This window comes from Populus euphratica, unplaced genomic scaffold, assembly GCF_000495115.2.
Source record: "Populus euphratica unplaced genomic scaffold, PopEup_1.0 scaffold47.1, whole genome shotgun sequence".
NCBI lineage: Eukaryota > Viridiplantae > Streptophyta > Magnoliopsida > Malpighiales > Salicaceae > Populus > Populus euphratica.
Window position 1 is genome coordinate 865,472 of NW_011499925.1, and position 20,853 is coordinate 886,324.

Below are 20,853 nucleotides of genomic sequence, written 5' to 3' on the forward strand. Positions count from 1 at the left end.
TTCCATTGTTTGTTCGGATCTTACAGCCAAGACTATCAAATTGTCCTATGGACAAAAGATTCTTCTTTAAGTCTTTCACATGTCGCACTTCTAAAATAGTATAAATTAAGCCATCATACATCTTCAATTTGATAGTGTCAATGCCAATAATCTCTAAAGCATGATTATCACCCACGAATATTTTGCCTCTAGAGATGGGTTTATATGTATGGAACCAATCTCAATTAAGAGTCATATGTCATGTTGCTTCTGAATTCATTAGCCAGACCTTAGTGAGCTATTCTCTATCTGTAGAGATTGTCGCTGCTTCACTATATAAAACATCTCCATATTCTGAGGTGCTCGCAACATATCCTTGAGATTTTGATGACTCTACAGTATTCTTTATACCCTTTTTAAACCAACAATCCTTTTTGAAATGCCCTTTTTTTAAACAATTGTAGCATTTCACAATCTTCTTACTTCTTGATTTGGACCTCCCCTACCTTTGACTCCTATTGGAGCCACGCTCCGTTGATCTTCCTCTTGACACCAACAACGCCTCTGCTTGGTTTGAACTATTTCTGTCTCCTTTGTTTTTGCGCCTATTTTCTTCTTCCAAGATAGCGGCTGCAACATCATCGAAGACTAAATAGTCTAAGAGGATATTATTTATCAAGTTAATAATAAGTTAATCATACGAATCAGGAAAACTTTGAAGTAGAAGCTCTGCACGTCCATTTTCCTCTATTTGCTGACCCAATGTAGTGAGTTGTGAAAATAGAGTTCTTATTGTGTTGATATGGTCAGTCACCGATGTGGTTTCTGCCATTCGAAGGGTATAAAGTCTCCGCTTTAAGAAAATATACAAAGACTTGGACTTGTATAGCTTTGTTAAAGTCTCTCATATCTCCTTAGCTATTTTCTTCTCCGCCACACTTGATAATACTTCATCGGCTAATACTAAATGTATGTTACTAATAGCATTATCATCCATCTCATTCCATTATGCATTATCAGTGATCTCCACGAGTCGATCCCCAATTGCTGCCAAGCAATTGTCTTTCCTTAAAATTGCCTTGATTCTCATTTTCCACAATGAGAAATTGCTCCCATTAAACCTATAAATCTCGTACTTTGCTGCCATTGTATTCACCAAAATCTATTCAGCTATCACCGTTTCACAGATCTGTAACGTATATAGAAATAGTATCGTGTGAATAATACTTCACTATAGTTCCCAGGAAAGATTGGAAAGGTCACAAATGGTCCCGCTTAAAACCCAATCTCCTTAGACAGAACTTCCTAGAAGGTATTTAATCACCGCACTGACTTTCTATATAGTAACGTATGTGAACAGTACCGTATGGATGAATAGTGCTGTATAGGTGAATAGTGTCATAGACGTGAATAGTAACCATATACACGAATAACTTTTGTGTATTAATAACACCAACCAGAAAGCTCTAATACCACTGTTAGGATACTTGCATGCAAACTCGACAAGATAAAAGGAAAGGAACAGGATAAAATGAGAAATAGGACACACAAGAATTTATGTGGTTTACCCAATTGGGCTACGTCCACAGGCAAGTATAGAAGGATTTTACTAAGTAATGTGGGAATACAACTTCTCTCTAATAATAGGAGAACAGCCAAAATCTCTCTATTACTAGGAGAAAACACCTCACTTACTATCTCACAAATACCTCATAATTTTGTGGGATTACTCTCCCCTCACCCTCTCTTCTTTCTCTCTACTTACTCTCAAGTTTCTCTCTTGTGGTGTATGTATAATGCTTGGATGCATTGCCTATTTATAGGCAAGCATCCATGCAAAAGCATCCATACAAAAAACAAGAGGTAGGGCAAGTAGCACCAATTTGGTGCCTATAATTTTTGACTAAGATGTAAAAGGATGGCTTCACCTTCTCCCACCATTATTGACTTAGGTGGCTGGTTTCACAAGATATTGGGCCATTAAATTAAATTAAATTATGAAAAAAAACCCTGCAAAAGGAAGGGAAGTTATTGTACCTCTAGGGACAAATCATTATTCATTGCTAAATGATTTGATGAAATTGTTGGTGTCTAAAAAAATAACTAGGTATTTAGGATTAAGGTGATATTTTAACCATAAAACAATTATTTTTAACAATTTATACATGGTTATGTTAGTTTTTTTTTTCTCTCACAATAAGATTATTGATTTGCCACTACAATTAAAAAAAATATATAATGCCTTTTCAATAAAGGGTGTTACGGTATTTGAAAATTTTTTAAAATAGTGAAATTATTTTATTATTTTTAAAAATAAAATTAATATAATTATCTTATAATTTTTTTTTTAAGATAAAGCATCCAGGTCGTGTAGCTACCAAACATTTACATTATTTAACATTTGACTTTGCTACCCACAAATGGTGATTTACAGTATAATATTTGGTCGATGTTGTCGCGAAAAAGAAAGAAGAGAAACAATTATTAGCAAAAAGAACAACAGAAAATAATAAACAATCATTAAGATGTGTAGTTAATTAGTGTGGCAGACATTATTATTTTTTTTTTCTTTTTATTAGGTGTTATTACAGGCCACGAAAATGTGTAATAAGAGACAACACGTCCCAATTATTTCACGTCGATGGGATTAAGACAAGAAAACGCTTAATGCAAATTGATCGGTTTCTCAATTATTACATTGTCGAGATGGTGCTCCTTTGTCTCATATCTCCCCACTTCGATGCTCTTTGTTGCATGCATGCCGCTATCTCCAAAGAAAACTGTTAGCAATAAAATCTAATAAATTTCAAATTAAGAATGTGTTTTGTATTATAATATTTTTATGGTTATAATATAAAAAAATAAGTTTAAAAAAATTATTTTCAGTTATAATTGTTTAATTAAAATACATATTTGATTAAAATTATAATTAAAATTATTGTTTCATAAAAAGTATGTCCAGGATATTTAATTAAAATAATGATTGAAATTGATGTGGGTTGTCATAATTTATTTTTGAGCCCCCGACAAATAATAAAATACAAAAAAAATTAAAAAACATTATAAAAAAATATAAACAGTGAAAAAACTGATGTCAGCACGCCCTAAAAATAGATAAAACTTGATTGAGGAGGTTAAATAAATTATTTTGAGTAAGTATAGGCAGGTCGCCTATAAAAATAGACCAGGATAAGTGTGAGTATAGGGCAGGTCACCCGTGAAAAACACACACAATCTTTAAGTTAGGTGGGGAACTAGCAATTTGTCCTAGGACAGGGTTCAGATGCGTAAAACACTCAACTCATAACTAAGTGTCTGCCTAGTAATGGTTGGTATAGCAGCCTTAACTATTTCTTGCAACGCCCCCGCACGTGTGCAGCGTCGCGGCGATCGTCCACCATCCATGAAAAGATGAAAATGTGGATGTGGCTCTGAAAAATATAGAGAGACAAAGAATTCTTATGTGTCTTATCAGTGAAAAATTGAAATGGGAGTCGCCCTTTGGTAATTTCCAATTTGGGTTTTAGCCGGAAAGTGTTGGGACTCGGGTTTTTTTATGTTGTCAATGTGGGATGGAGTATGGTAGATTCGCATGACGTGTAATGTCAAATATAATTCTAAAATACGTTCTGCTGCAAAAATACAGTGTGGGCTGGTTACTGTGCTGACGCACAGTAACCATCCCAATTGGGCCTAGGCTGGGACATCAGCCCAGAAAGGCTGGCCCAAGTCTGGCCTAGTTCATTTTTTAAAACAAAAAAATGAAAAATAATTATTTTAGAATTTTTATAATTTTTTCGCAAATTTTATGTAATTTTGATTAATGTTAGGTGATATCGTTATGTCGTAAAAATACAAATCCGGTATTAAAATACATGATTTGTGTCAAAACTGTCAAAAATACAAAAATATTGAAAAAACAATTGTGTATACAGCCAAGTGTGTCAAAGCTAAAAAAAATTATATTGTATTTTTCATACACCAAAAACAATATTTTAATATGCATTTTGGCTTTAATAACCATTTTATTAAAGTCAAGAGAATATTGCCCAAAATTTCAAAAAAAAAATATTTTGTTTGTTTCTTAATATCCAGGATATGACATTACACATAATGTGTATTCAAGATATTTAATTCATTTTTTTTTATATAATAAAACAGTTAGGTTTAACAACATTTTAAGATAATAACCTCCTTACTGAGGAAGGCTTGTCTTAAACGTTAAACAAACCAACATTTAAAAATAACAAAATAAGACTTTAGATTGGATTAAACAAAACAATGTAACCTATCTTAGATAGGGAGTATTTGGGGTAATAATATATTTCCTTAGCGTAACTAGTCTTTGTACCTGATCTCTGAGACCAGTTAGGGTTTCTAATAACCAGAATATTAGGTGGAAACTTTCATTCTAATTGTTCACTGATAAGAGACACAAGAATTTCTTATCTCTTCATATTTTACCAGAAATACACCACATCCATATTTATAATTTTTTCTGGAGGATAAACAATCGCCGCGATACCGCACACGTGCAACATAGATAATAAAATGATCTAAAAGTATATGTATTAATTTTTTTATTTTACAATTATATTAATATGTATTTTATTATTAACATATTGTAAAAATAACCATGCGAATTGCAACATCAATTTTATTGTTTTATTAAATTTACTGCAATGTCAACACAAACATAATCATTTCTAGTTTCTATAGGGTTGTGAACATGAAATCATACCAATTAAAAAAAATATATAAATAAAATCAAGATGCTATCAAATTATATAAATAATTGATGAGAATATATTTTTATAATTTACAAATATAAAAACTTTAGTATCGTAAAATTTTTAACTTATGCAAAAAGTGCCCGGCATTGATTTTTTGATTAGTTCAAAGGAGGGTGAAATTATTTTGGTCTGGGTAGTAAATTCAACAATAATAAAATACAACTCAATTGAAAGCAAAAGCATATAAAAGTAGCTTTTAAAAATCTGAGTTCAAAACTCATTTATTAGCGGGACCCAGAAATAGAAATATACAATTATTATTAAATAAAAATACAAATGCAAACGCATAGCCAAACAAACCTATATACAATACAATGTGTTATTTTTTTTAAATAATTTTGAAGATTTTTTATTTTAAATCAATTTTTTTATAATTTTTTATCATTTTAATATAATCATCAAACCAATCTTAACTTCAAGCTCTGAGCTTGAATTATTCTTTAACATGACTGACCACACATCACTCACAAGATGTGTTCATTTTTGCAGTAGAAATCTTATTTTATAAAAATTTTAAAAAAAATCTTGTTAAAATTAATTTTTAAAACTTTTTTAGATCATATTAATATATTAATATCAAAAATAATTTTTTAAAATAAAAAAATTATTATTTTAATATATATAAAAAAGAAATTTTAATTCAAAAATGATTTCCAAAAGACACCCTACATCATGATAATAACATGCATTAATAATTCAATATCAAATCACTGCTTAACTGTCTGTTTCATCAGTCCCAGAATCAAACGGGCCAGAATTGACCCCTAGTGGACCATACAGTAGTAACATGCACTCTACTCCACTCCACTATTATTTCCACCATGTCGTTACAAACACATGATGCTGCCTTATCTTACAGGACAAAAAAGAAACAAAAGAGGTTTGCTTCAAATAATGGGAAAGTAAGATTTACAAGAGAACGCATGGCAGTAAAAAAGAGTAAAAGCACCGCTACTGATACTACAAAAACTACCCTTACGAACTTACCGCACTCTTTTTTAACTTTTAAGCCGAGCCCTTTAATTTTATTACCGTCGACATGGACTTTAGAACCCAACACCAGCCGCGCCGACCCCAAGCGTAGCCGCTGCTCCATGAGGCTCGAGCTTCCTATTCATCCAGAAACAAGCCTCCGGGGCAAGCTTGGAAGCTGACCTCATTGGTTCAGACTTGCAGCGCGTCAGAACAAATGGATCGTATGCCATGGCTCCCACCAGCTTCTGCTCTATCATTGTGGACATGGACTCTGTCCCGGCTCCATGAGCCGGCGGCTTACCCGGATATGAACAAGAAGACCTAGCCGGCTGCTGCAGGTTGTTGTCGTTGTTGATGCTGTTACTATTATGCACCTGCGCAGGATTACTGTCGATGCTAGCTCTTTTCTTGGGCTCATCTTTACCGTCCGATTTATTGACTGGCCTTGAATGCTCTGGTAGCCATCTGATGAAATCCGTAGTGCAAACCCAAGTTTCTTTGGATACCTCCATTGACAGCTTGGGCTCACACATCATTGACAGCAGGCAATCTGGTAACAGTGGCTGACTACTATCTCTTTCCTTTGACTTCACACCCGTACCCGTTTGACCAGCTTCCTGGGTTTTTCGGTCTTCGGGTTCGGATCTTTCATGGGTCACTGTCTGTTCTTCCTCCTCTTGCTCGGTCTCTTTCTCTTCCTTTGACTCTTGTACTTGAAATTCAGCAACAGAACGTGGCTCTGGTTCTTGGTCCTGCAAGTCTTTGACAGCAACCTCTAAGCTTTCTTGTTCAAACTGTGCAGACACTGAATTCTCCTCAATGTCATCACTGAAGTCTACTACATGTTCTTGTTCTGCTTTGAGTGTTCTGCCTTCTTGATTATCCTCATTCTCTTGAACCATCTTGTTTTCATTTTCGTGATTTATCAAGGCCTCTGGATCTACAATTTCTTGATCGTGTGAAGACTGATCACTGCATAAACTAACAGTTTCTTGTGTTGTGGCTGTTGGCTGCAAGCTCATGACCTCATGAATTTCTGGTTCCTCTTCTTGCTTCACCAGATTCCCTTCTTGTAGAACCCCATCAATGTTCTCGCCTGTGCTTCTGACTTGTTGGCTATCTGCTCCACCTTCGCCTTCCAAAAGAGCCAAACCTCCTCCAGCTTCTTTAATATGCTGCTCTTCAACAGTTTCGAAAGAGACCAGATTTTCAGCCACAAACAAATCCTCCTTGTGCTCCCTAATAGCTTGCGCAACTTTTATCTGCTCTTCCCCTTCATGACCTGGCCCAACTTCTCTTTTATCTCCTACATTGATACGCTTTTCTTCTTCTACTCCCAAATTTCTATCCTTTTCATTATCTTCTTGCTCATCTTCTTCAACTTGTGGAGCAGGTGCTTCCCAAAACTTATTAGCTAGAGCAGCCATTTTAACAGGATCAGATCTACACCTCATCAACAACAAAGCATTCTTTGGTGGTATACAAATATTTACCCTTGCTTCTTCCTCTTCTTGCAAACCCTCATTTCCTCCAAATTTCTCATCTTTAAATTCAATCTCTTCGTAGACATGTCTCCTATAGCTCCTCCTCCTCTCATCTCTTTCCTCTTCGACTTCTTCTCCATCCATCAACTCTATCTCCCTCCCTTTCCCCCCTTCATCTTGCACTGCCACCAACCACCTAGCAAACACCGCCCCACACGAGCTACTGCCATTGTTATTAGATCCTGCTGCCGCTGCCTTCTCTTCTTTCTCTTTTTCACTTGCCGTGCATGAAGACCGGCAAGGTAAAAAGCAATTAAACTCAGCTCCAAAAGTTCTTAAAGCTTCACATATAGTCACAGGTAAATGCACCCATCTTGGATTCCTGGGTGACAAATCCTCTTGTTGCTGCTGCTGATTCAAGAACTGATTGTTAATCAAATCTTGATGATTATTGTTCCCTTCAAAAGCGTTGCTGTTTTGGTCTACTCTTCTAAAACTTATCTCCCCTCTCTTCTCTGATCTTGTTCTCAGTTTATTGCCTTGTTTCTTGGTCTTTACTCTCACTTGACCAATGCAAGTAACCTTTGGAGAAGAGGGTTAAGGATTTTCAAAAGCACAGCCACGTTTCTTGCCATTCGTTGGGAACATTGGTGAAGCATGGCCACCTTTCATGCTGCCATGGCTTCTTAGCCTTCTAATTGTGTTGTTGTTACCAGTGCTACTGTTATTGTTGCTGTTGCTTCGATGGAGTCTGTCTACAAATGTATCCATGTATTTTTGTTTCTTTCTTGTTGGTTTAGTAATCGATCATGGAGGAGAGGAGGGTAATACTGCAAGATTTTCAAGAGCGAGGGAGTTATTTTTATTGATTGGTTTTGTGAATGGAAATAAAGGAAACTCCGATGGGAAATAATTGTGTTCTTTGTTTGGTTGTATGATGTGTGGTTTGCACAGAGCTCGTACAGATAGGTGCAGGTGGATTGATGAAGTGAGAGTGACAGGGAAACAGAGAGGGAGGGGCAATAGAGGATTTATTAATTCAATGGAAATTTTTAAACAATAAAGTGCTCCTTGTCTCTAGCAATAGTAAATGCTAGATACTTAAACTTGCCTTTACATTTAAAAAACAGAAAAAAAAAACAAATTGTATATAAAGATTTTTTTACATGTTTTTGTAGATAAAAAAAAAGTACAATAAAAAATAAAAAAAATTATATATATATATATATAATTAAATAAATCAAGAACAAATTGTGTTAATAAATAAAAAAACATAAAAAATAATTTAAAAAATAAAAAATAAATTAAAATTAAAATATTTGATCTCTCAAATTCAGTTGTATTTGTTAAATTTTTTTATTAAAATAATTTTTTTATTCAAGCAAACGATAATAAAAATAAAAACATAAATTAAATTGATTGAATAAAATAAAAGAAGGAAAAACATTATGCAATGTTGCATATATTAAAAATATTATGTGAAACTAATTTTTTTATTTTCAAAAATAAAATTCATCTATATAAAAGATAAAAAAAATTATAGATAAATTATAAAAATCTTTAAAATTTAAATACATAACAAAAATAAATAATCATCATATAAAATAGGCTCTTTAAACAAAATAAAATAGAGAATAAATATTAATCTTAATATTAAAAAAATAGAGATAAAGACCATATAAAAAAAAAAGAATTAATTTAGAATAAGAGTTCAGGAAAAATATAAAGCAAAGGTCAGGCATTATTGTACCTAACAAGCCAACCCCCAACTTATTTTGTTAGGGCCTGCATGACAAGGCCTTTATATATTCTGCCCTAATTTTTTTTGAAAAAACAATTAGATAACACATCATCTAATTTTCTTAGATTTCAACTACTATGGTGGCGGGAAGATCGAGACTTACATTTTTAATCTAAAAATCTATTTTTAACCCAAAACACCAAAAAACAACTTGGTAACCATGATAAACATATTCATAGCCTTAAAAGAACCAAAAAATCATCTCAAAAAATGAAATCAAATATCAAACTAAGCTCAGATGTTTTTTTTTTCACAAACTTTAAAAAAAAAAAACACTTAATATAAACTCCTTTTATCAAATAGAATCATTTAACACAAATATCGACCATTTCGATAGCCTAAATCGGTAATAACAATATTTTTCTTTCTCTTAGCCAAAATCTAGCAATCTCTCTCGCTCTTTTCTCCATAAAAAATTAAAAAATAATAAAAATAAATTTTTGTACCAAAATTGAATTTGAAAAAAATTTAGGCATTAAAAGCATATAATTTGTGTTATTTTTAAAATTAAGGACTAAAATGTATATTTTTTAAAATTCCTAGCACACCACCCATGTTTAGTGACTTTTTTCATTTCGGTCCCTCCAACTCTACCATTAACTAAGAAATCAAAAGCAATTTATCTTAAATTATGATCAAATTTTCTAAAATAAAATTTTGGGAACTAAGATAAATTGTCAAGAAATGAACAATGTCATCTATGATATTTTTGTAAAGGGGTGAATAGTATCAATTGCAAAATATTTACCCTATATGCTTTTAGTTTTTAAGTTAATACAATTGACTAGTACTACTATGGGTAAGATATACATAGGATTATGGCTATAGGGTTCCTTTTTTATAACATAGTATGGCAATTTTACCCTTATTGGTTACATAGCTACGTTGATGTTTTTAGTTAAAAAAAATATCTAGAAATGGAGTCATACTCTATTTCTCATAAAAAAAAAAATAAAGTGTGTGTTCAAATACAATATTATTACAAATTGAAAAATATAATAAGTGTTTTTTATTATTATGTGGTAAAACTCTAGGTTGAAAAAACATTTAAAAGATGTTTTCTGAATTTTTCATCAATCTAAAAAACATGTTTCTCCTTTTTTTTTTAGTTTAATGAATTTATGAGTGAAAAAATGTGAAAGACTTTTTCAAATACAATATTTTTCACCCATTAGAAAAAAAGTTTCTTCCTTTTTTTGAGTTTAATGAATTTTTTAGGCAAAAATATCATTAGACTTTTCAACTAATTATAAATATATTTTACATGTATATTCTTTTTTCTTTCAATTTTTTGTCCTAACTTCTATTCTCTTGGCAACATTTTTATTCCTTACTAATCATTTCTCCTAGTTATGGACAGAAAAGTTTCTAAATATCTCTAAAAAAAGAGTTATAAAAAAGAGTTTTCATTAAATTCTTTCTTGTATAAGATAAAGGGTTTTCATTAAACTTTCCTTTATATAAGATAACCAGGAGTTTAAGATTGACAATATTGAATTCATGAAAATAGATAGTTGCCAAAGCTATCATAAAACTCCATAAAAAGTTTTTTTTTCTTGAAAATATGCTACTCACTTCTCATTTGGTATTCATTTAATACCTTGTAAATATGATGTAATACAAAAAAAATAAATCATGCGGCACATTCCTATCCTCAACCAAGACAATTGTTATCTTTAGATAGGCCTTCGATAGTTTCGTAGACATAAAACATATTAAATTTCTATATATCTAGTAAACAATAAAAACCATATGTTCACTCTTCAAAGGGGAAAACAAATTCTTTCTTCTCTCTCTTTAACAAGATATTATATTAAAGAGTACCTATTAGTAAATCTTTAAATTGACCTATACAAATTTATTTAGAGGCAAAAAGCTCTTTACTTTCTAGGTATAATCTTTATATTGAGTCCAAATCTTATCGATTGATAGTTTGCATCCCATACATAAATATGAAGATACTATTTAATTTTGTCAAGAAAAGAGACAAGACTGTCGATGGTTTTTTATTTGGCTTAGTGGGGATTTTAGATGATTAGATTGCATCAAAGATCCTTTAGCATTTTTATTTGTTGTTGAAGTGTTTTTTTAAGCTAGATAATGTAATTTGTAGTGGTAACACTAAGCCATATTAGGATGGACTTTTTTCACATGTTGAGGTTAACATAATCGTTTTGAAGTGAAAGTACCTCATTCTTTGAATAAATTCTTCTTTTATATAATTTCTTCTTGGTATGGACTAAGATTTTCTCCTACTATGCCTTTTAGAGCATTGCTAATTATTGACCAATGTATAACATGTTATTCGAAGTGAATATAAGAGTTATGCATATCTTGAAGATATCATTTCTAAGTTTAAAAGGGATAAGTGAGCCTTAGTTTTTATTTTCTTGAAATCTTTAGTTTTTTTTTTTTACAAAGAAGATTTGAGAATTTGTTGAAGAAGATGAAAAAATGAGTATTAATTGAAGAATTGATTAATTAATTACATCTTAATGTTATAGTTCTTTAATCTTTAGCATTGAGTTTAAAGTAAGAAAATGTTTCATTTTGAAATTTATTAATCAATTGGTATGTTATATAGTGAAATATGGTTGAGATTTTAGAAGAATAATGCTCAATTTTTTACATCATTCATTTATCTTAATAAAGGAATATAGAAGGGATTGTTATACAAAAAATAATATGTTTATATGTCATGTGAATAAAAACAATAGTTTTTCATTGTTAATTTGCAAATAAATAAGCGAAAAAAGCTTAAATAAACCATTGACTAAGATATCAGAATTCACACTAGTGGTTAATGATCAAATTCTATGTAGAACATAAGTCTTTAACAAGTTAAATAATAGATATTAAAGATTAATACAAATATATATATATATATATATATATATATATACATGCTAAAAGAATGCATATGAATAATAAAAAAATATAAATTATAATAGGATTGATATTATATAGTCTTTATATGTCATAAACTATTTGTACAGGATTAAAACTTTATATTTATATAAAATTTTACCTTTATAATATTATAAATAGGGTTTAACACCGTAAACTTTTTAATGCAATTTCTATTTTTATGATAATCATGTATGTGTAAATAAGGTATTATTTCGTATTCCTAGCCTTCTTTACACGGAGTCGCGCTTATTTATCACACATAATATAATTTTTATATTGTATTAATATCCACCATACAAGAGACTTTCTTTCATCAAAGTAAAAAATTATTTATTTTTTAATGAAATTTTTGCAGAATTTTCCTTGCACAAAAACTTTACATAAAATTTCATCTCATACTAAGAATACATACAAATACCAACAATAACCTAAACACAATAGCTTATGGAATCCATACTTACACGTAGGCTTATATATACCACTCAAAACAAAATCCTTAACTATTCCATCAAAATATAACTCCACACACGCAATAGATATTATTAAAGAACCATCTCAACTCAATAACTTAAGTTGTTAGGTGAGGTCACATGATATGATTTATATTATTCTCTAGCACACTCCCTCAAATGAAAGCACTTTGGGCTTGAAACTTACACAAACTCACATTATATTGTGCTTAATTTTTATCAAATAAATAGGGATAGTGAGATTTGAAATCGTGACCAATTGGTTATCAAGGATCTGATACCATGTCAAGAATAACAGAATAACTTGGGTTGTGCCTTAACCAACCTTTTCTATTTATATATATGTGGCAGAATACAACAATAATCATAGGGATTACAACATTGAAATAATCATACATTAATTTTTTATACAGATATATACATATTATACATTTTATAATATGTCCCCTTAAGCTGAAAGTGGAGGATGAACCCAAAGCTTGAACTTAAAAGCAGTAAAGGACGCAACGGAAAGTGGTTTGGTGAAGACATCAACAAGTTGATCTTGAAAAGAAATAAAGCGAATCTGAATTTCTTTCTTTGCAACCCAGTCATGAGGAAAGTGACAATCGATCTCAACATATCTAGTACTAGCATGAAAAATAGGATTCGCTGAGAGACAGGTTGCACCAAGATTATCACACCAACTGATAAAATTAGAGATAGAGGAAACCTCCAGATCTGTTAACAAATATTGAAGCTATATAACTTAGCATTACCATCTACTAAGGCTTTATACTCAGCCTCAATGGAGGAGCAAACAATTATACATTGCTTGTCGGATTTCTATAAAATCAGTGTTTGACCAAAGAAGACAAGATAGTTATCCGTAGACTTGCGATTATTAATACTACCAGCCTAATATATATCTGTAAAACCATGTAGAGCAAAAGAGAAACCTCAAGTGATATGAAAACCATTGGATGTCGTATGTTTAAGGTAATAGAGAATTGTTGTCTTTGACTGCCACGACCTAAAGATTATAGGGTGGTGGCTGAGTAAAGGTGGTGATACAGGAGAAGATGGTGACAATGAGGTGTCCTGCTATAGCGGATAAAAGGAGAGATTAACCATTAGATTCAGATCAGGTAAAGAAGTTGTGAAAGAATTTGCCGCATGTAAATAGCTGGCAGTAATAATAGGGCTAACAGTAAAGGTAAATTTTGCAGTAGCCCAATGACTGGCAGAATAAGAGAACCAAATGGCATCTCAACACTAGCAGAGGCATCATTATGCTGGAGTGTAGGGAATACTGATCTACAACTTGTACCCGTAATAAACTGGTTAGATAAACATGCATGTGATGATAGGCGAGGGAAAGGTGGAGGTTATGGTGTTTTGGTAGTGGGTGGTTACAGGGCAAAGGCAAAGATGGGATGATGAGGTGTTGTATAGGAGGTAAACAATAAGAAGTGGGTCAAATTTAAGAGGATAAAATGAAATTTAATAGGAGGTAAACAATAAAAAATGAGTTAAATTTAAAAGGATAAAATGAAATTTATCATGTTTATTTATATAGCTATCAACATCAAGAATCAAGAAAAGATATCAGTCTTTTTTTGTTTACAAATTTTTATAGTGTTCTAATTTTAATATTAGTAATAAATCTAGATATATTACATTAAATTACTATACAACTTCATAACTCTTCAATAATTACATGAAATAATTTGAAGAATAAATATTAGGTTGAAACAAATGGATTGGATGTTGGATGCACCTGTAACATGTAATAAAGTAAATTATAAATTAAGAATAAATATATATTATCACCAGTATCTTTATCAAACTTTATAAATGAAAATATCATTATAATCTATTTTCCATATATAAAACTCATACTAGTGTTCTAATTCATCTCAAAATTCTTCTTAGCACTAGTTCTCTCTCTCTCTCTCTCTCGTAACATATTACCATACTCTGCATCTTTCTTAGTTTAGTATACTTCTGATTAGCCCTTAGAACATCATCCCATTATACTACTAGTCTTATGGATATTTGTACAAATAAGAACCAAAATTCAAAATTTCCGAAATTCATTATTTACTACCATATTTGCTTTACGATTCAACACTTTCATCACCACACTTTGCCTCTCGAGAGCAGGAGTCAAAATAATTTCATAATCCATGGTGTGCTAATATCAAAGAGGGCATGTTCCATGAACATGGCCAGTTGACAAATGTACGAGCGCGAGAAACCAGCTTCGTGGGTGCTGTGCCCCTTCTCTTCCTTCTCTTCCCTTCACACAAAATACGTGGCCGTTTTCTTCACCTAGAAGACACTGGAATGGCATTTTTGATATTAAGTTGGAAAAGGATAGGCTATTTCGAAATGGGATCACATGGGGGGATCGAAGGTGAGCAGAACAGAGAAGAATCCCGAGGTTGTACGTCACCACCGCTAATTGCTCAACCCACGCGCATTACGATGACTTGCTCAAACAATCTCCTGCCACGTCCACCACCTTAGCAAATTAAGAAAATTATCACTTAACTAGGTTTTCTTTTTCTTTTTTTTAAATAAAAAAATTGGTTGAAACTCCAAACATCTTTTGTTTCGATTTAAATGATTCACATAACAGATATATTTTGAATTTTTATTTATATAAATATTAGTATAATAACATTTTGGTGTTATGTTTTTAAATAGATTAACTAATTAATATATATTTAAAAAATATTAAAACACATCAAATTTATTCAAATAATAAGATTTAATCGTATTAATATAATTGAATTAAAATTACAATTATTAATATTAAAATTAGAAATATTTTACTTAAATTGAATACGTGTTAGAATATATGCAATAATATGTAATTAAATAACTTCTGGCAAGAATGATGTTGGAATTTTATAAATGTTTTTTTTAATTATTATTCAACAAATGAAATAGATGTAAATGCAGAGGCAAATGTAATTATAAAAAGAAAAAAAGCAGGCATTTTGAATTATTCAAAATATTCTGTAATTGTATAATGAATTAATGATCACAGCTTCTGCACGCGCATAGAAAAGCAAGTAGCAATGATCAATTCAATCAAAGAACCACAGGCCTCGTTGGCGGAGAGACCTCTTCTGTACTCCACTCCAAAGTCCAAACTCACGCAGTAGCAGCATGACGCGATGGCTATATTTTTTTAAAAAATTATATTTATTATTAACCAATCAAAATAATTTCAAGTGAAAAAAGATTTCACTTAACTAAGTTTTCTTTTTCTTTTTTTAATTAAAAAAATTGGTTGAAACTCCAAACATCTTTTGTTCGATTAAAATGATTCTCATACCAGATATACTTTTGGATTTTTATTTATACAAATACTAGTATAATAACATTTTGGTGTTCTGATTTTATATAGATTAACTAATTAATATTTATTTAAAAAAATATTAAAACATATCAAAATTATTTAAATAATAAGATTTAATCGTATTAATATAATTGAATCATAAATTGTAATTATTAATATTAAAATTAGATAGATTTTACTTAAATTGAATACGTGTTAGAATATATGCAACAATATGTAATTAAATAACTTCTTGCTAGAATGGTGTTGGAATTTTATATATATATATATATATGTTTTATTTTAATTATTATTCAACAAATGAAATAGATGTAAATGCAGAGGCAAATGTAATTATAAAAAGAAAAAAGCAGGCATTTTGAATTATTCAAAATATTCTGTAATTGTATAATGAATTAATGATCACAGCTTCTGCACGCGCATAGAAAAGCAAGTAGCAATGATCAATTCAATCAAAGAACCACAGGCCTCGTTGGCGGAGAGACCTCTTCTGTACTCCACTCCAAAGTCCAAACTCACGCAGTAGCAGCATGACTCGACGGCTATATTTAAAAAAAATATATATTAAAAAAATTATTTTTATTATTAACAAATCAAAATAATTTCAAGTGAAAAAAGATTAACTATGCTTTAAAAAAAAACACAGCTCTTAGTTCAGCTGTGATAGGTGAGAATTGCGACTTTTTACTGTGTTATTTTTATAAAAAAAGGTTTTTCATTTGGGTTAGTTAACAATTTTTTTTAATAAAACTGCGTTAATTTCAAGAAATAAAATAAAAATAAAACACACTACTGTAGCAAGCATGATCATACCACAAATAATCACTTGAGTCTTCCACGTGGCAGGAGCCAAGTGGGTCCACGAGATGTGAAACAGTGTGGGCCATGGCTAATTTAATGAAGAGAGCCAGAGTGGCAGAGCTATGATACCCTAAGTTGCAAGTGGGAAATGATAAATGACCAAAAAGAAGAGGGGTAAGTGGGTGACTTGAAAAGCAGTGGTTTGACCAAACATTTACACCACAAAGAGACAAAGAGATTATTAAAAGCAGCTTTTATTTATGCTTTATTAACTGTGTAGGATGTGCTTTCTAATTGCGTTTGTGTCCCAGTTCTGAGGTAAAGCCAGCTGTAATGTTTAGTTTAGTACTGACCAATAAAGAAAAAGTGCGTTTTGTGGATTGATTTATTTATTTTATTTATATATATATAATCTTCACGGACTTTCCTAGCTTGCTGTCCTTGAAACTTCTGTGATCCAGTAGAACATTCCACTACTTGAGTTAATTCTTGAGTGTTCGCTGATTTAAAGATTAAAAAAAAAAAATTATTTAGAGAACGAAAGAAAGTTTTCTTTCGCTTTTAATAGTCTTGGGACCCTGAGCTCTTTCTTCACCTGTGTGTTTGACAATTTATTCTTATAGAAATTTTCTTGGGCTAATCTTTTCCGCAATGATAATCCGAGGCAATGAGGTAAGTGGTTGTGTTTTTTTAAAAAATACAATAAAAAACGGTAAGATATATTGTTATATTAAAAAAAAAATTTATAATAATTTTTTTAATGTGAATGTTCGAGCTAATTTATATGTACTTTAATTAATTTTATGGGTTCTAAAATTAATAATAATGTAAATTTTTATTAACTTTGAAATTTATAAAACTTGAATTGATTATTCAAAAAAAACAAATATTATATTTTTTTAAATTTTTTTATAATGAATTTTAATTGGTTTAGAGCACGTTGCTTAATTCAGTACTTCTCCTCTAATAAGAGTATTTATTAGGGTGACGATATAAAATTTATAAGATTATTGGTAGAAAAAAATAAAAAAAAAATTATGAGATTATATATGAAAAAATATATAAAATATTTGTACAATAAAATAAAATAAAGAGCCGAATTTGTCTAAAACAGCACAATCACCTGATCGAACCTGCATTAACGATCAATGCTATTTTTCCGAGGGTTTTTTTTTTTTTGAATGGAAGGTCAAAGGATCTTTAACTAAATAATTAGACGAACCATCTTAGAGTTTGAATCTAAAAATATTTAGTAAAAATCTCAAGCCCTAACTGTTTAAGCGTTATTAGGAATATTTTATAATATATTTTCAAACGATCAATGCTTGAAGTGGTGAGATTAAGAAAATAATTTTTAGTATCTTCTTAAATTCAAACACAAAATGAGTAAATCAATTCATTAATTAAATAAATAGATACGGAAGCATATTACCCAAGCCAACAACTCATATACCTTAAGTATAGTTCAAGCTAAATAATGTATCCATTAACGTAGTGTTGGTTTAACAGTTAGGATATTTTTATATCCCTGCAAGGATAAAAAGATAAATTTAATTCTCAAAAAACATACTTGTTGGAAAGGGTAGCCACAAATCTCCAACAAAATTAGTCTTATCCGTTAAAAGAGTATGAAAATATTCAAAAAAAAAAAAAAAAACAAGAAGAAGCTAGAAAATGTGTCCACTCTAATTTTAGATAGAATTCTAGGTTAAATTTTAACATAAGAAAATATTGATATTATGGATGTGCTTTATAGTAGCATGCTTTATTTGATTGACAATTGAAAAGAAATTATCTATGCCAAGATGAAGTTTTAAAAATATAATTTTATGATAATTAAAATAATTTTTTTAATAAAAAACACACAATGATTAGGGAGGAAAAAGGCATTTTGTTATGAAGTTTTTTTTCCTTGTTAATATATTGTTTTTTTAAAAAAACATTTCTTTTTTATTTGTAATATGTTTTTTGAATGATAAATAAAGATAATTAAAATATATTTTCATAATAATTTTAATGACTTAAATTAAGGAGAGAAAAATGTATCTCTTAAATCAAAATTGCATTTCGTTATTTATACATTTATCTTTTGTTTTTATGGAAACTTTTTTTTTATCTGAAACATTGTTTAACAAATACAAACTTATCCTAATCCAAAAAACTTTTTAATAAAAAAATCATGACTTGATAATTTTTATGCAATTATAAAAAATAATAAAACAATAATTGATATAAGAAAATCATGTAAAGAATTTACAATAAAAAAATAAAAAATAATTTTTTTTTGTTATCGAATACTAAGGAGAAAATTAGAATACGCTGTACTATATTTTAATTATTCCTTTTCATATTAGATACCTGTATAACCAGACATCTGACCTGTACTATGCAATGAGTGCATGCCAATAAACTCAATTTTAGTAGTAGGTAAACCATAAAGCCTCTAAATCCAACTCTTCACTTAACCCAAGTTTTATATTAAACAGTATAGAAGTTGTTAAATTCATAAGCAACCTAAATAATAATATAAAAAAAAATAGCTTGACTTTACAAAAAATTTCAAAATTATATTTTTCAATTACCCGATTCACTTTATAAATTCAGAAGCAACCTAAATAATAATATAAAAAAAATGGCTTTACTTTACAAAAAATTTCAAAATTATATTTTATTTTAATATTAAAATAATAATATAATATGGTTTAAGGTTTGTGGCTCAATCCATTAAACCCAAAACTTAGTTTACGAGTTTCATTGGGTTTAATAACTTTATTTTTAAATAATTTTTTATTTAATTATATAATAATAAAAATAAATGTTCATAAAATCAAGCATCAACCTAATAATGAGATGTTTGTTTGAGATTGTAATAATCTCATAAAAAATAAATTAAAATAAATTATGAAATTTAATTTTTTAACCCTTCAAAATTGCATTTTAAATACGAACTCCATTGGATTTAATAATTTTGTATTTTTTTTTAACCCTTCAAAACTGCATTTTAAATATGAACTCCATTGGATTTAATAATTTTGTATTTTTTTAAAATTATTTTTTATTTAATTATGCAAAAAAAATAAATGCTCTCAAAATTAAACTCCAGCTAAATATCAAGATGTTGGTTTAAAATCATAATAAACTTACAAAAATTCAAAATAAATTATAAAAATTAATTTAAAATCAACCAAAAATCTCACCAATAGATATGACATTTCTTATTTGTATTGTTACTGTAAACAGTGACGTACTTTATAGTTAATTTTGGCCATATTTCATATTTGTTTAGTTATTAAGAAGCATAAACGTTCTTGAATTCAAATTATTGATAAACCTGAGGCACTTTAGTGACATTATAAAGGTATATTTTTTAAAAATTTAATTTTGTTTTTGTTATTTTTTTTATGTTTTTGTATTGTTTTGATATACTGATTTTAAAAGTAATTTTTTTTAAAAAAATTAATATATTTTTAAATAAAAAAATATTTTAAATTATAACTACAACCATATTTCAAAACAAGCCTTAACATATAAGACTTGTACAGAAAAAGACCAAGAAGGAGGAAGAGGAACCAGAAAAATTAGGACCTTACTAACTTGGATTCTAGGCTATTAGAACACACCGTTCATGATCACTTGCTATGCTTATTTATTCTTTTTTTCTACATAAGAGAAAATGTTGCTTACTGGCTGCAGTAATTTGCAAGGATTCTCAAATGGTGTCACAGTGAGGTTCGTGAATTTTTTAGCTGTAGTATTCAACCCATCTACAACCTAACAAAGTGGTAGTGGAGTTGAGGTTTAAAAGGGTGAAGCTTTGTCCAAGTTCAAAGAGCGAAGAAGATGTCCAAAGAAGGTAGTGCAAGTTGGAGTTCAAGGGAAAAACTATGAGTTTTGGAGCATAAAGATGAAGACTTTACTCACCCCTCTTAACTTACGAGAGATGGTGGAGAGAACATTTGAAGAACTTGAGAATGTGGACAATCTATCTATAGCAAAACTCCAAGATCTGAAAGCAGAGTAGAGATGCTGAAGCCCTTGGCTTGATTCAAAGAGACGTTGTTCATCCTACATTTCCAAGGATCATGAGAGCTACAAATGCAATGCAATCATGGAAGACTTTGCAAAAAGAATATGAAGGTGACATGAAGATAAGGGCTCTCAGCTTACAAAATCTTAGAAGAGAGTTAGAAAATATAAAAATAGAGAAAAATGAAGTAGTTGATGAGTTCTCTAATAAGATAATTAAGGTTGTGAATCAAATGAAAAGTTGCGGTGAGAAGTTAATGAT

General features: G+C 30.0%; 1 protein-coding gene across 1 annotated transcript; it reads right to left on the minus strand.

Moving 5' to 3' along the window:
- Nucleotides 1-5,818: 5,818 nt before the first annotated feature.
- Nucleotides 5,819-7,911, minus strand: LOC105135635 (FK506-binding protein 5-like). The gene is made up of 2 exons (XM_011040609.1): nucleotides 7,906-7,911; nucleotides 5,819-7,813 (listed from the first exon to the last, which is right to left on the minus strand). The coding sequence occupies exons 1-2, from the start codon at nucleotides 7,909-7,911 to the stop codon at nucleotides 5,819-5,821; spliced, it is 2,001 nt and encodes a 666-aa protein (XP_011038911.1).
- Between the last annotated feature and the right edge of the window lie 12,942 nt (nucleotides 7,912-20,853).